General features: G+C 43.9%; 1 protein-coding gene across 1 annotated transcript in view; it reads left to right on the top strand.

Moving 5' to 3' along the window:
* The window catches only part of LOC136384195 (ATP-dependent translocase ABCB1), a 93,027-nt gene that overhangs the window by 57,284 nt on the left and 20,295 nt on the right, over window positions 1-15,448 (top strand). Inside the window, exons 18-21 of the mRNA XM_066354296.1 lie at window positions 1,572-1,679; window positions 4,140-4,217; window positions 7,973-8,056; window positions 14,983-15,186. Of these exons, the coding sequence (XP_066210393.1) occupies window positions 1,572-1,679; window positions 4,140-4,217; window positions 7,973-8,056; window positions 14,983-15,186 (474 nt within the window). The remainder of the gene's footprint in view (window positions 1-1,571; window positions 1,680-4,139; window positions 4,218-7,972; window positions 8,057-14,982; window positions 15,187-15,448) is intronic.

The raw sequence follows: 15,448 nt of genomic DNA, 5'->3' as shown, positions 1-15,448 counted from the left end.
ATGGGTTTAGCTGTGTATTAGAAAAACTCCATGTGAGGATTTGTTGTTTTTCTCATTTCGCATGTAGCAAAAGGTCTAAAACCAGGTGGTCCAGGACTGACATATTAGCTCCTAGAAATTAGGTAGGCAACCAGCCATCTGCCTCACTGAAGGTTTGTGACACAATGTTTAAGGTTGTGGGCTCTGGGTTAGATTGCTTGGGTTTATATCCTTGGATCATCACTTGCTTAGCTATGTTACCTTGAACAAGTTAATTAACCTCTCTGTGCTTCAGTTTTCCTCTGTGTAAAATAGTAATGTTAAAATAAATCTCAAAGTATTTATGAGGATAAAAGGAATAGTGTACATAATCTCTCTTCGAATAATACAAGGGACAGAGTAAGAGCTCACTGATTGGTAGCTTTTATATTTGGAGGAATGACTAATCAAGAAAAATTCACTTATTTATTTATTTTTTTTGGAAGTGAGAGGTGGGGAGGCAGAGAGACTCCCCCATGCGCCTGACTGGGATTCACCAGGCAAGACCCTACAGGGTGATGCTTTGCCAATCTGGTGCCACTGCTCTGTTGCTCGGCAACCGAGCTATTTCAGTACCTGAGGTGAGGCTATGAAGCCATCCTCAGTGCCCAGGGTCAGCTTGCTCGAAACATTCAAGCCATGGCTGCAGAAGCAGAAGAGAGAGACAGATAGATGGGGCGTGGTGGAGAAGCAGATGGTTGCTTTTCCTGTGTGCCCTACTGGGAATCGAACACGGGACTTCCACGCGCCGGGCCGACACTCTACTGCTGAACCAACTGGCCAGGGCCCATTTAATTTTTTCTGAAGAGCTTTTTCGTTTACAAAGGATAAAGTTGCCTGCGTTGGGTTAAGAATGTGGCCGTGTCATAACACTGAGTGGCTCACTGTTTAGGCTGATGTTTGCTCCTTTCCCTGTGGAGTGGTTATTGTCTGCAGTGTTCCTAGAGCCCAGCACACCCCATTAGCTCTTCTGACCATCTGGAGATGTCTCCATGTGTGGTGCTGGGTCAGCGGGCGGTGGTTCCCACTGGCTTTCTGACCGGCCATCCTACAAGGAAGGCTGGGTCACAGAAACACCTTTCTTTTATTGCTCCGACTGAACGGGCACCTCTCTCAGGTTCACCAAAATCACGTCAGTGGATTCGTCTCCAGACACCTTGGGACAATTTGAAATGTCCAATGTATAAGACATTGATTTGCCATACAATGCAGTTCCCCACCAAAGGAGGAAGAGAGCATTCATTCTCAATTCCCCTTCACCTGGTAGGCGTGGCACCTCGACATGCATTACTCCAGGAGGGAGTATGAGCAGAGCAAGTGTTGGGTCGATTTGGGAATGATGGACCCCTGGCCTCTAAGGAAGGGAATATACATATATCTTTAAGTTTGGGATTAATCAAAGAAGCCACTCTGACCCCCGTTATAGAAAAGCTCTCTTCACCTTCCCCCGAGCCCCACCCCACCTAGAATACTGTGCCAGAAGGAAATGCGTCTGACCCTGAATGACTTCTTCTGTGATTGAATTGAAAACGCTTTAATTATTTTCTTAACAGGTTTTTACCAGAGATGAAGATCCTGAAACAAAACGACAGAACAGTAACTTGTTCTCACTGTTGTTTCTAGTCCTTGGAATTATTTCTTTTATTACATTTTTTCTTCAGGTAAATGTCTCTACCTTTTCACTTTCTTGATTTTGAGAAATGCATCGTTATTCAGCTGTGAGAATTTGTAACATCTATGCAATTTGCTTTTTAGTAGAATTGCTCCTATATTAATCCAAGTTGATTGGGATATTTAGAAAAGCGTTTTACGTCCTCCGGCTCCCTCGGTTGCCTCCTCCTCTTCACTGTTATGTCCCCAGCTGAAATAGTGATGAAATCGGAGGAACCAGAGTGAAGGAGTTCTGTGCTCTAAGAGATTAGTATGGTAAGGGGCCAGAGGAGATTGGTTAGACCTACAACATGGAGTACAAGTTGAACCAGTTTTCAATTTTGTATCCTTGGGCAAATAAGCTAATTGAAACTGTCTAAGCCTAAATCTCCTTATCTGTAAAATAGGGATCATTAACTGCCTGTAGATGATTAAAAGAGATAATGTGACTAAGTTTGCAGGCCCGCGAGAGGCAGGTGCAAGCACTCAATCATGTATTGAATAAATAAATGATTAGCCACGTGGTTTATTAAGACAGACTTCTGAATAGGTCTCTTTATTTAACTTGTTGTAAACATGTATTAATATATTTACTAGAACATTGTTCTGGATATTGGGTAGGAGGTACAAAAGGAAAGGACTGAACTCTGACTAGGTACTTAGGGTCTCATTGGGGAATTTGACCATCCTATAAATAGATGTGACATTCTAGCTCTAGCCAAGACCAATTCTCAGTGCCGTAGGAGTTGGGAGAAAGTAAAGGTTCCTGAGGGTGAGGTTGCATATGGAGTTTGGAGGGAGGGAGGCGTTGAGCTGGCCCCTTAACCTTGAGAGCCTGGGATTGGTTAAAGCAGTACCTTTGTAGCATGATGATGCGTGGAGATGGTGTCTGGGAAACAGAGGTAAGAACGAAGGTTCTGTTTTCTAGGGCCTCAGAAGTGTAGACATGGCAGCAAGCCTAATGCTAGAATGCCCAGCTCTCATTTAGAAACAGCAGGAGGGAGCTCCATGGGTAATGCCGTCTCAGGCTCTGGGTTCCCACCCTGGTAAGGATTCTCACACACCCAGATTCCTGTTGCAGCTGTGCCACCTTAGAACTGTGACCTCTGGTGACTTAGCAGACTCTAAATCTCAGTTCTGTTTGTAAAATGATAATTATAGGGCGGTCATGAGGACTTAATGAGACACCATATGAATAGTGTTAGAGGAAGAAGCACATAACAACAGATGGCTCTCCTTTGTTATATTGTCTCTAATATAAGAACAGTAACATCGCTGTAGAGAGCAAAGTATTTCATATTTCATTCATTCTAATAGCAGAAACCTTAATATGGTCATTTCCAAGTAAATGCAGCCATTTTAGTAATTTCGGGCTTAAACTCAAATAATCTAATTCTCCATGTCCTCCTTCTCCCTGCGTGGCCATCTGTTAGCAGAGGGTACAACATTGCAGTGCACTGTGGAGGACCTCATGCTGTCAACCAGGGGGAGCGTGGCCTCTCTGGCCTTCAGTTACATGGGCCAACCTGGCTGGCCCCTTTATCAGGACCATGTAGAAGAGTTGGTTCTTCACTTGTGCTCTTTGCACCTGCTCCTTCCCTCTATCTCAATAGTGTCCAACACGCTGCTTGGGAGCACACTGGAGATGGGGTTGGTTTCCTCCACGTCTCTGATTCTCTAGGCGACTCGGGGCCGTTAGTGGGGCCTCTCCTCTCTTGATGCACTTCCACTTGGCTTTCGCCAACCACTGTGTGGCAGGTGTCGTCTGTAACCTGCCACTGCCCGGTGCTCCGGAAGGAGAGGGGAGCACTGTACCCCCAAACGCATTGGGGATGAGAGTTCTGTTGCCCTCCCCCCTGGATGTGGCCTGACATGGCCACACAGTCACAGCTTATGCCATTCTTTCCCAGTTCCTTACTTTCTTCCTCCCGGATGCAGAAGGTCCTATATCATCGAGGGGTGGAGAGAGTTGTACAGAAAATTCTCAGTAATCCTTCTTCCCCAGCCTATCTTTCTCCTAGGCTTTGGCTTTTTTAAACTTAGGAACTAAGAATTTGAATTTGATACCTTTGTTTTCTGCATCCTCTGTGGCTGGGGTGACCATATGTTCCCATTTCCCCAGATTATAGTTCAGGTCCTGTCCTGGATGGTACCTTATGTAACCACCCTGTTTAGAGTACCCCTTCCCTTGGGGAAAACTCCAGCTTCCTGAGTGACAGACCCTGGTTCCTTGGAGCAATAAGGAGTGGTGTCCTGCCAGCTAGCTCGGGAGTGACAATGTCAACTTCTGAACGGGCTCTCTGGCTCTGCCACCATAGTCCGCAGTCACTGGCACTTAGCCAACCCTTGAAATCCAGCTTTCTAACTTTGTCTTGTGTCCTCTGTGGCAGTGACCTCAAGTCCCCCTTTTGTGTCATCAGCGTGTTGGTCTCTAAGTCCCCCTCCTTATGTTGTGTTCTCATTCTTCACAGGGTTACACATTTGGCAAAGCCGGAGAGATCCTCACCAAGCGGCTTCGATACATGGTTTTCAGATCCATTCTGAGACAGGTATTTCTAGGGAGGTTTGTGCCCCGGGCTGTGCACAAGTCCTGGGCCCGTGGCCTCAGGCAGTGGGTTGTGGTCAAGTTACTCAGCAGCTCCTGCTTGCTCATCCCTGGGTCTCATCTCACAGAGAGACAGAATGCCACCCAGGGCCAGGCTCAGTGGCCCTGCATCTGTCCGCTGTGGGTTGGCACGGGGGGCGGCGAGACAGTCTCCAGACAGATTCACAGTCTCCAGACAGATTCACTGCCAGCCTTTGTCTCAGCAGCGGGAGGCAGAGTAGGCAGAAATGATCCTCAGTGTGTATCCCTCATCCCTTTCCTCTCTTTCTTTCCTCCTTCCCCCTGGGACGCCCAGGATACTTGGGTTTCTTCCCACCAAGAGATGTCCTCTTTGCCCTTTCTTTCCAGAAATCAAAATTCAAATTTGTCCCATGCCCGTTTCTTCACTGCCCAGGTCCTTTGCTGGGCTGGACAGACAGACTGACTCAAGCTGCAAAGCTCCTAGCTGATAATGACCTAATTGAACGCCTCTCGCATTTCCCGCCTTCAGAACCCTAACAGACAGATGTGCTGCTTTCCTTGCCGAGGAGCAGGGCGATTCAGGGAATGCAGCCCGAAGCAGCCCAGTTCAAACAGGAAAGTTTCTTTAACAGTCATGAAAATTATTGTCTGCTATCACTTGCCAGTGAGCTTGAACCCTGGCTGAGAAACAGGGTTTGGCTGTGGCAGGGTTTCTGGATGACACATTTCCCCGCTGTCTTTGGGTCCTCAGTCCTTTCCCACTCCTACCACTTACCACTCAGCGCCACTTACAACAGAAGACACGGTTTGTTGTTTTTGTTTTTGACAGAGAGAGGGACAGATAGGCACAGACAGACAGGAAGGGAGAGAGATGAGAAGCATCAGTTTTTTGTTGCAGCACCTTAGTTGTTCACTGATTGCTTTCTCATATGTGCCCGGACAGGGGGGCTACAGCAGAGCAAGTGACCCCTTGCTCAAGCCAGCGACCTTGGGTTCATGTTTATGATACCATGCTCTTGCTAGCGACCCTGTGCTCAAGCTCCTGAGCCTGTGCTCAAGCACGCGATCTTGGGGTTTCAAACTTGGGTCCTCCGCGTCCCAGTCCAATGCTCTAGTCACTGCACCACTGCCTGGTCAGGTGGAAGAAGTGATTATCAGAATTGCTAGCTAGTGACCGGCAGAGCCATGACTGAATCTCACGAGTGACAGGGCACTATGTGATGGAGGGCCCTGTCCTAGGACTCTCAGTCAAATTTTGATAGCTGAGATTCCTCTGAGGCTCAGGGCTGACCTCAGTCTAGGACCAAATGCCGCATTACCCCGCCAGCCCCAGGCCAACTCCTGGGTCCGTTACACTTTGGAAGCTGAGCTGGTATATAATGCCCTCTCCATAAATTATTATTACTATTTTTGTGCCCCTCCCTCTCCTCCCCCGCACCCTGTAACCCCCACACTCTTGTCCATGTTTCTGAGTCTCATTTTTTTTTTCTGTATTTTTCTGAAGCCGGAAATGGGGAGAGACAGTCAGACAGACTCCCGCATGCGCCCGACCGGGATCCACCCAACATGCCCACCAGGGGCGACGCTCTGCCCACCAGGGGGCGATGCTCTGCCCCTCCGGGTCATCGCTCTGTTGCGACCAGAGCCACTCTAGCGCCTGGGGCAGAGGCCGAGGAGCCATCCCCAGCGTCCGGGCCATCTTTGCTCCAATGGAGCCTCGGCTGCGGGAGGGGAAGAGAGAGACAGAGAGGAAGGAGAGGGGGAGGGATGGAGAAGCAGATGGGAGCTTCTCCTGTGTGCCCTGGCCGGGAATCGAACCGGGGACTTCTGCACACCAGGCCAACGCTCTACCACTGAGCCAACCGGCCAGGGCCTCTGAGTCTCATTTTTATTAAATTATTAAATTCAGTCATCATACATTTAAATGCCTTCTGCTTATAAGGCATAATACTAAGTGTTATAAGTTATTCAAACTTGAATGGACCCTGTCTTCAAGGAAATTATATTTCAGTGGGGGAGGCACTTAGGGGCTTAACAATTTTTTTAAAAGTATTTTTTCAAGTCTTTGTTCATTTTTTTAGAGAGGAGAGAGAGAGAGTGAACAAGAAAGAGAAAGAGAGAAGGGGGGAGGAGCAGGAAGCATCAACTCCCATCTATGCCTTGACCTTACAAGCCCAGGGATTTGAACTAGCGACCTCAGCATTCCAGGTCGATGCTTTATCCACTGCACCACCACAGGCCAGGCAGGGCTTAACAATTTTTAAAAGCAAATTAATACATGCTATAATAAATTATAATGCTGGGTTTTTCTTCTTAAAATTTTTGGGAAAATGATAGATACTGCTTTATTGCAAATCGCCAGTTAAGATAACTACGTCTTAGGACCATAATTATTTTTGTAGAAGATATAATTTATACCTCAAACATACAGTCTTTTTACAATTTGATATTTGTATGTTTAAAAACATAAGTGGTTTCACAAAGAAAATTCTATTTTATGTTGAGTGTGAAATGTTAATCTAGATTTCTTTTGTTGGTTTGTTTAGAACCCAGTTTATTTATTCTGCCCTGAACTACAGTTATCTAAACTTGCTAGTCAGCTTCTCTGTTTGAACATCTAATAAACATTTCATATTTAACATTTCCAAAATTGAACTGTAGACTCTCCCCTCCACCATAGGGTTCATTCCTTACTTAGCCTTCCTATTAAGTGACAGCTTCATTCCAACAGTTCGGGCTAAAAACCTAGAGACAGCCTTGACTTCTTTCTTTCTGTTCAATACAACGATAGCCTCCTAACTGGTCTCACTGACTCCATCCTTATCTCAGTCCAGAAGGTTCACCTCCCAAGAGCCAGAGTCATTCTTCGAAAATTTAAGTTAGAATGCAGCCCTCTGCTCAAAACCTGCTGAAAGCTATCACTATCTCTCAGGATAAAAATTTGGAATCTTTTACAGTTGTCTGTAATGTCACATGTGATATGGCCCCCACTACCTCTCAAACCTCATTGCCCAAAGCTTCACCTGTTTTTTGATACATAGTCAATATATACCCTAACCTCTGTATAAAGGTATGAGAGGGGAAGAGGGGAAGAGACAAATGAGAAAGGAAATCTATCTAGAGGAAGAAGCAGCTTTTATGAATTCACACCAAGGTGCTTTTCACACTAGTGGCAGCCCTCAAGACATTCTTGCTAATGAATGAACAGATCGAGTAGGCCTTTGCCACAGGGCCTTTGCACATGCTATTTCTATCTTCTTTCAGATATTCTTGTTCATCTCCTCTTTCAGACGTCTTCTCAAATGTCTCCTTAGAGAGGACTTCTCTGTCACCTCCCTAGTCTATAAAGTAACACTTTTCCTCACTTTTTTTCCTTCTTATCCTGCTCTGTTTTCTTAATAGCATTATTACCACCTGGCTTGGTATATATTTACTAATTTGTGGCTTTTATCTCTAGAATCCAGGCTTCATGAAAGCAGCAACTTTGTCTTTTTTTGTTCACCGTTGTACAGATTGAACACTTAGAAATCATGTTTGGAACAAAGTAGGCATTCAAAAAAAATTGACAAATTTATGTGTTTGTCTATTAAGTCCCTTTTCTTCTCTCAGAGTGTCAAATCCTGAGTGCTCCATGCAGCGGATATAAATAATAAACAAAAGTGACCATGTCATTGTCTCTGGAGCTAAGAGTCTTATAAATAGGTCTTCAAGATAATAAAATCACTTTCTGTGCCACAGGATGTGAGCTGGTTTGATGACCCGAAAAACACCACTGGAGCATTGACGACCAGGCTGGCCAATGACGCGGGCCAGGTTAAAGGGGTATGTGCCTCCTGTCCGTGTTTGCCTTAATTGGCCATTTTGAATCTCAGCATGAAAGTAATTTCTTGTTACAGGGGTTAGTTTCCATCATTTTAAGTAAATGTTAAATAAACATTTAACCTACACAGTTTATCTTATACCTTATAGCAAAGATGTTAACTATTTAAACAACACATTCTGTTTAGTGTATATATAACTTACAAGCTTTCTTTCCTTATTTGCTACCTTGTTTATGCTATTAACAATATATAGGTGGAAAGATGCTTATTTAGCAAAGGAAGTATTTATCAGCATATTATGCAGGATCAGTCTTGTTTTAATGTTCAGTTAATCAACAAAATTTTAGTTGCCTCCAAAAAAAAGAAAAAGGAATGTATGTAGTTGCTGTCACTATACTTCAGAAGGGAGGAAAGAAAACCTTTCAAAAAGGTTGAAAGAAATGAATGAGAAACACATTAAAAAATGAAAGCAAGGGTAAAAGAAGCAGCATTATCAGTCTATAAAGCTTAAATTTTGGTACTGTATGAATCTCTTTAATTGATATAACTAGAAACTATTGAACCAGAATGTTTGATTTCTGAATGAAGTGTCAGTTTCTTCTTCTAAAACTACAGTGTTCATTGCAAAAATCCACAAGGTGATGTCGAATTTGAAAAAAAAGCATGTAATCTCTGCTACCTTTTTATTATTATTATTCTTTTTCCAAGTGAGAGGAGGGGAGATAGAGAGACAGACTCCCACATATACTCTGACTGGGATCCACCCGTAACCTCCGTCTGGGGCCGATGCTCTGCCCATCTGGGGCCATGCTCACAGCAGCTGTTTTTAGCACCTGAGGTGGAGGTTCCATGGAGCCATCTTCAGTGCCTGAGGCCAACGCACTTGAACCAATCCAGTCAAGCTATGGCTGTGGGAAGGGAACAGAGAAAGAGAGACAGAGAGAGAAGGGGAAGGGGACAGGTGGAGAAGCAGATAGTCGCTTCTCCTGTGCGCCCTGGCCGGGAATCGAACCCGGGACTTCTGCACGCCAGGCCGACGCTCTACCACTAGCCAAACGGCCAGGGCTGTCTGCTGTCTTCCTTTCCCATGAACCTTATCAATCTTTAGCCTTTACTCTTTCTGCATCATAGTATTATAATAACATTTCTTCTATCTAATGTATGAGGCTTCTGCAAGAATAAATTATGTTATGAAGATATTGGGCTTCTGTAAGAATAGGTTAGCATACAGAGAGTTGAGTTGTAAAATTGCAATATATAAGTCTTAGGAATTGTTTTAATGCAAATTTCTTTGCTTAAAGCTAACAAATCAACAAAAATTGAGGTTTAGATCCAATTGTACAGAACCTAGAAAAACAGAATGTGCACTGTTTGAAATAACTTTGGACTTCTAAAGTAGACAGTAACGCTCACCTTATGGAGTCTGCATGGCATGTCAGGTCGTCAGTAAGTGCTGTGGGAAAAGAATGGCAGCAGGGTATGAAGTTGTCAGGGAGGAAGGCTTCAATGATATGTTGATAGATGCAAGAGGCCTGAAGGAAGGAGAGGTGCCAGCCCTGTGGGGTACATAGGAATGTTCTACAGAGAAGGATGAGCAAGTGCTAAGGCCCTGGGGCAGGGGCATTTCCACCACTATTCCCAAAACGGAAGGAGGATCATGTGGCTGGAGTAGTGAGTGAGTCATAATAGTTGAAGTCAGCATTATGTGGAATTGGATGGGAAACCATTGTAACGTTTTGAATACCAGAGTGACACAATTTGAAACTTTAAAAATTTTTTATTGAATTTATTGAGGCGACATTGGTTAATAAAATTATATAGGGTTCAGGTGCACAATTCTACTATACATCATCGTATATTGCATTGTGTGTTCATGACTCAGGTGTTTCTCCATCACCACCTAACCCCCTCTACCCTCCTCCACCTCCACCCTTTCGCCTTTCCCTCCTGCAGTCCTCACACAGTTGTCTGTGTTTATCAGGGGTTTTTTCTTCACTTAATCCCTTCATCTTTTTCCCCCAGGCCCTGCACCCCCATCCCCTCTGACAGCTGACAGTCTGTTCTCAGTATCTATGAGTCTGTTTCTATTTTGTTCGTTTATTTTGTTCATAAGATTCCATATATATGTGAAATCATATGGTACTAGTCTTTCTCTGATGGGCTTGCTTCATTTAGCGTAATAATCTCCAAGTCCATTCGTGCTGTTGAAAAAGATTTCCGATTGTTACCGCTGATTGAGTGGCACAGCTTTTTTATCCGCTCATCTCCTGAAACATTTTTTTTTTAAAGGAGACAGAGACAGACAGACAGGGACAGACATACAGGAAGGGAGAGAGATAAGAAGCATCAATTCTTCATTGTGATACCTTAGTTGTTCATTGATTGCTTTCTCATATTTGCCTTGACTGGGGGGCTCCAGCAGAGCCAGTGACCCCTTGCTCGAGCCAGCGACCTTGGGTTTCAAGGCAGCAATCTTTGGTCTCAAGCCAGCGACCACGGGGTCATATCTGTGATACCATGCTCAAGCCACCCACCCTGTGCTCAAGAGCTAACCCCTGAGCCAGTGACCTCGGAGTTTTGAACCTGGGTCTTCTGTGTTCCAGGCAGGTGCTCTATCCACTGTGTCACCACCTGGTCAGGCTCGTCTACTGATACTTTTAAATGTTGCTGTTTGAATAGGCTGAAAGGGGCAAGGGTGGAGTCAGGGAGTCTATTGCAGTAATCTGGGGGAGGGACTAAACACTATCAAGTGTTTTAGTCTAGGGTGTTCATAGTGAAAGTGGTAACAAACTAATCAGATTCTGGATATATTTAGAAGGTATAGCCAGCAAATTTGTTCACTGGTTGGGATATGAAAGGAAGGGGATTTAAGAATGACTCCAAAATTTTTAACCTGCAGAACTGCAAAAATGGAGTTGCTTCTTGATGAAACTGGGAAGCCTCTTGGAAGAGCAGGTTTGGGGGTGCATCAAGGATTCTGTTTGGAACATAGTGAGTTTGAAATGCCAACATTTGATGTCCAAGTGGAGATGTCAGAAAGGCAGGTTGGTTTGCAGGTCTTGAGTTGAGCAGAGAAGTCCGGTTTAGAGACATGCATTTGGGGATTTTTCATGCGTTGGTGGTTTTTAAAGCCATCGGACTAGAGATAGCCATGGAAACGTGTAGCTAGAGAAGATGGCAAGACCTGGGCCCTGAGCTCGGGGCTGTCGGTGTGAACCACGGAGGAGAGAGAGGAGGGGCCGGTGAGGGAGAAGAGCAGTGTCCTGCAAACAATGTGGAAAGTATTTTGAGGAGGGAGCAGGCTAGGATATCAAATGCTGTTGACAAGCTTGCAAGATGACCTAACCATTTCCGAGTGCTGTAGCCACGTGGGGGTGTTTATGGTCCTCACAAGAACTGTTTCAGAGGTGTGGGGAACAGTCTGAGGGGAGTGGGCTCCAGAGAAAGGGGACCGGTGGATTGATTGTTAAAGGACTTTATGGTAAATGGGCAGAAGAAAAGGGCGTGTTAGGAGGAGGATGTAAAGTATTCATGTTTATTTTATTTTTTACTTGAGTTGACACAAGAATCAATTAATGAGCTTGGGGTAAATCTATTTCACTTTCTGGAGGAGCTGTTCTGAGGGACAGCGATCACTGTGAAGATTGTTATCTTCACGTTTTCTAAATCCTATATTCCTTAGCTGTACTTAGCTGCCGTAAATGTAGTCCACCTTTCACAGGGACCTTGTCACATGTGCTCACGTGCTTTCTCAGACATACACATCCCCTGTCCCACCTGGTGTGGAGGACACAGTCCTGAGGGAACACCAGCTCAGCCCATTGGAGCCGACCCCTGAGCAGACACAGCCTGAGCATTCTGCCCTGCTCCTTCCTCCCTCCTCTGAGATTCCTCTGGGCTGATGGCTGCGTCAGGCCGCAGTCCTGGAGGGAACACCAGCTCAGCCCATTGGAGCCGACCCCTGAGCAGACACAGCCTGGGCATTCTGCCCTGCTCCTTCCTCCCTCCTCTGAGATTCCTCTGGGCTGATGGCTGCGTCAGGCCGCAGTGCTTTGCTTTATTTGTACAATCGGCAGTCAGTTCCTTCCCTCTCTGGAGTTGTTTGGGAGGCCCATGGCCCCACACGCACGGACTCCTGCATACCTTGGTGAAGCCACTGTGAGCCAGAACTTAAAACCGTGGCTAAAAAAAGAAAGACTAGGGAAGAGGAAGCAAGCCAATTGGTGAGTTTCATTCTGAACTAGGAACGCCCGGTATAGCTGTTATCACAAGTTGGCTGAGACGACAGTTGTAATCACTTTATGCCACTAGCTGACCTCTTTGTGACGGAGGATTTGTATGTGTGTGTTTATAAATATATACATGATATGTACACATACATGTGTGTGTCTCTGTCTAGTCCACAGTGAGAACGAGTGTGGGTAATTGTTTATGTATAAAAAGACCCGAGACAAGCAGTGCTCTCACGAATCTTTGCCACCCAAAGCAAGGCTAACTCAAGTTTGTGTATTAGTGATCCTGTTTATTTAGGTTACAGTTATTTCATGTTTTACTTCACCATCAGTGAAGTGTTTTCTGAAATATATTTTTGACTGAGTAGCTTAATTCTGCTAAACATAAATCAGAAGGAAATGTATCTCAACACTTTGCATATAAAACTGGGCTTTTATATTTTACTTATTCTGGCTTTAGGAATAGAGTTCTGCTGAGAGAAACAGCAAAGGAGAGCCAGACAGAAATCACAAGCAACTGTGTATTTAAAAAAATTTTGTAGGACGGGGAGAAGGTGGTTTAGGGAAAGATGCTTTTAAATGTTTCTAATTTCAAAAAGAGGTCCAGGAAATGTGCTTTTACTCAATAAGAACAAACCTTTTAAAATTGGATTTCAAGCAACATGGTGGTGTTTTGCAGAGGAAATAAACAGCAGGAGAGGGAGAAACGGAAGTGGGGGGAGCCGTGCAGGAGAGGAAGGCGGGTGCAGACACGGAAGCACAGAGGACAGGTGCTGAGGGTCTGTCCGTGTGGGTTCCGATGGGAAGCGTGTCTGTCTAACTGCCTCACATGTGGCCTGTGCTGTTTGGACTGTTACAGCCACTCAGCCCTACTTTTTAAAATTAAAGTAAATTAAGCCAAGAGGTTTAATCTCCCTCCTCCCCAGCTGAAGGTTCTAGATCTTTTAGTTCACCTCTTATGTACATAAAAGAAGAAATAATTTGTCATTTTTTATCCATTTTACTTATTTTTATGGTCTTGACTAGCATCCAAAGCTAAATATTGTTTGTTTGATTGATTGATTGATTGGTTGGTTGGTTGATTTTTAGGAAAACACACAGAGAGAAAAGCATTGATTTGTTGTTCCACTTAGCTGTACACTCATTGGTGTCACATGCGCTTCCTGTATGTGCCGTGACCGGTGATTGAACCCACAACCTTGGCTTTTCAGGATGACACTCTAAACATCTGAGCTAACCAGCTAGAACCCCAAAGCTAAATATTTATGTATGTGAAAGGTTATGTGCTGGGATAACTCATCTGTCCTGAACTTGGGCCACTTTCTGAGTGCTGCTCTCAGTTGGTTGCTATGGAAATGAGCTCTGAGTAGGACTTGTAGATACTGAGAAAAAGAGCAGTCTGCATCCTCCTGTGCTGCAGACTGCAGGTTGTACCTTTGACTTTCAAATTGAAAATGTATAAATACGGAGAGCTGGCTTTGAGGCCACTCTACTCTTTGACTTATGCCAAATTTAGCTCTGCCCCTTTGACAGAAGCTCAGTGACTGCATCAAATAAAAAGAAATGCTCTGTTATTTCTGCTGTCTCTCAGCCCTGGTGCATTCCCCGGTATGGAATTTACTGTACAGAGGCTACTAGTCATTGTAGCATCCTTTCCCCCTGATTACTAGTCTGTTGTTTATATCAATAAGTGTTGAGATTAGTGGGTTGATGTTGGGGAAGGGGGTGTTGTAAAGGATTCTGTCCTAGAATTCAGAGCTGAGAGAAGCTTTAGTTATTAATCACTGTACCTGCTCATTTCGGGGGTTGGAAGAAATTTGTCCAAAGTCACAGAAGTGGCAGTGACCACCCTGGACTTTACTTCACCGTACTCTTTACCTGAGACCAGCCCCTTCAAGCAGAGGAAGTTCTGGGAGTAGAGGATAACATGGGCTGTTTCCAGACAAAGCAGGTCTGGGGGCTGAGGAGGCATTTGAAATGGCTTGTGGCCATTGGCTGTTCCAGGGGGGAGGAAGAGAAGTGAAGAGAGGTGGACTGGATTGACTTTATAGCTTGACTTCTGGTTTTAGAGTTTTGAATCACTGCAGGCTACTAACAGTCATGCTTCCAAAGCATGGAGTGCCATATCCTGATTTACCTAAAGCATGGAATGTAATATCCTAATTTACATTCCATAACTTTCAGCCCTCTGTTTTTTTTCCAGATCAACTGCAGGTTAAATTAAACACAATAAGCCAACATCTCAAATATGCCAACATACATTTGAATATTCTTAATGATGAATGTTTGGATTAAATTATAAGTAATTCTGCTTCTAACATTGGAAATTTCCAACATTCCCAGTTTAATATGATTGTCAAGACTTTTTAATATTGTTAATTTGCAGAGCTCACTTTAATAATCTTGGTTTGATTAATGAAAATTTTCTTGTTATTAAAAAATCAGGAAAAAGAAATATGCAATTGAATTCTGATTGACCTTGTATTTTGGCATTTATTCTGAAGGCATGAAAATCTTCCTTTGACAAACCAAAGAAACTTACAAGTAACCCTTTATGTTTTATTTTATTACTCAGAAGATAATTAATAGGTTTTCATGCAACTAAATTGTTACAGTCCTTAAGAAAATGTAAGCATGGCTTTTAAAGATAATGTCAAAGTGTCTGATATGTTTTGTTTGTTTATTTGTTTTGCAGGCAATAGGTGCCAGACTCGCTGTAATTGTCCAGAATATAGCAAACCTTGGGACAGGCATTATTATATCCTTAATCTATGGCTGGCAATTAACCCTTTTACTTTTAGCAATTGTACCCATCATCGCAATAGCAGGAGTTGTTGAAATGAAAATGTTGTCTGGACAAGCATTAAAGGATAAGAAAGAGCTAGAAGGTTCTGGGAAGGTGAGTCAAACTAAGTTAATTGCTTACCTAAGTGGAGTAAGATATTCTAATCAGTGTTGTGCTGTTACTGTAAATGAATACTACTTATGAGCTTGAAGAATGTTTTTCTGACTACGCCTTAAAGCAATCTTACAACTCAATAACAGAAAAAGAAACAATTCAATCCAAAAATGGGCAAAGGAAATGAAAAGACATTTCTCTAAAGAGGACATACAGATGGCCAACAGATATATGAAAAGATGCTCAATGTCACTAATCATCA

This window comes from Saccopteryx leptura, chromosome 12 (assembly GCF_036850995.1).
Source record: "Saccopteryx leptura isolate mSacLep1 chromosome 12, mSacLep1_pri_phased_curated, whole genome shotgun sequence".
Classification (NCBI taxonomy): Eukaryota; Metazoa; Chordata; class Mammalia; order Chiroptera; family Emballonuridae; genus Saccopteryx; species Saccopteryx leptura.
This window is presented reverse-complemented; position numbering and strand designations above follow the sequence as displayed.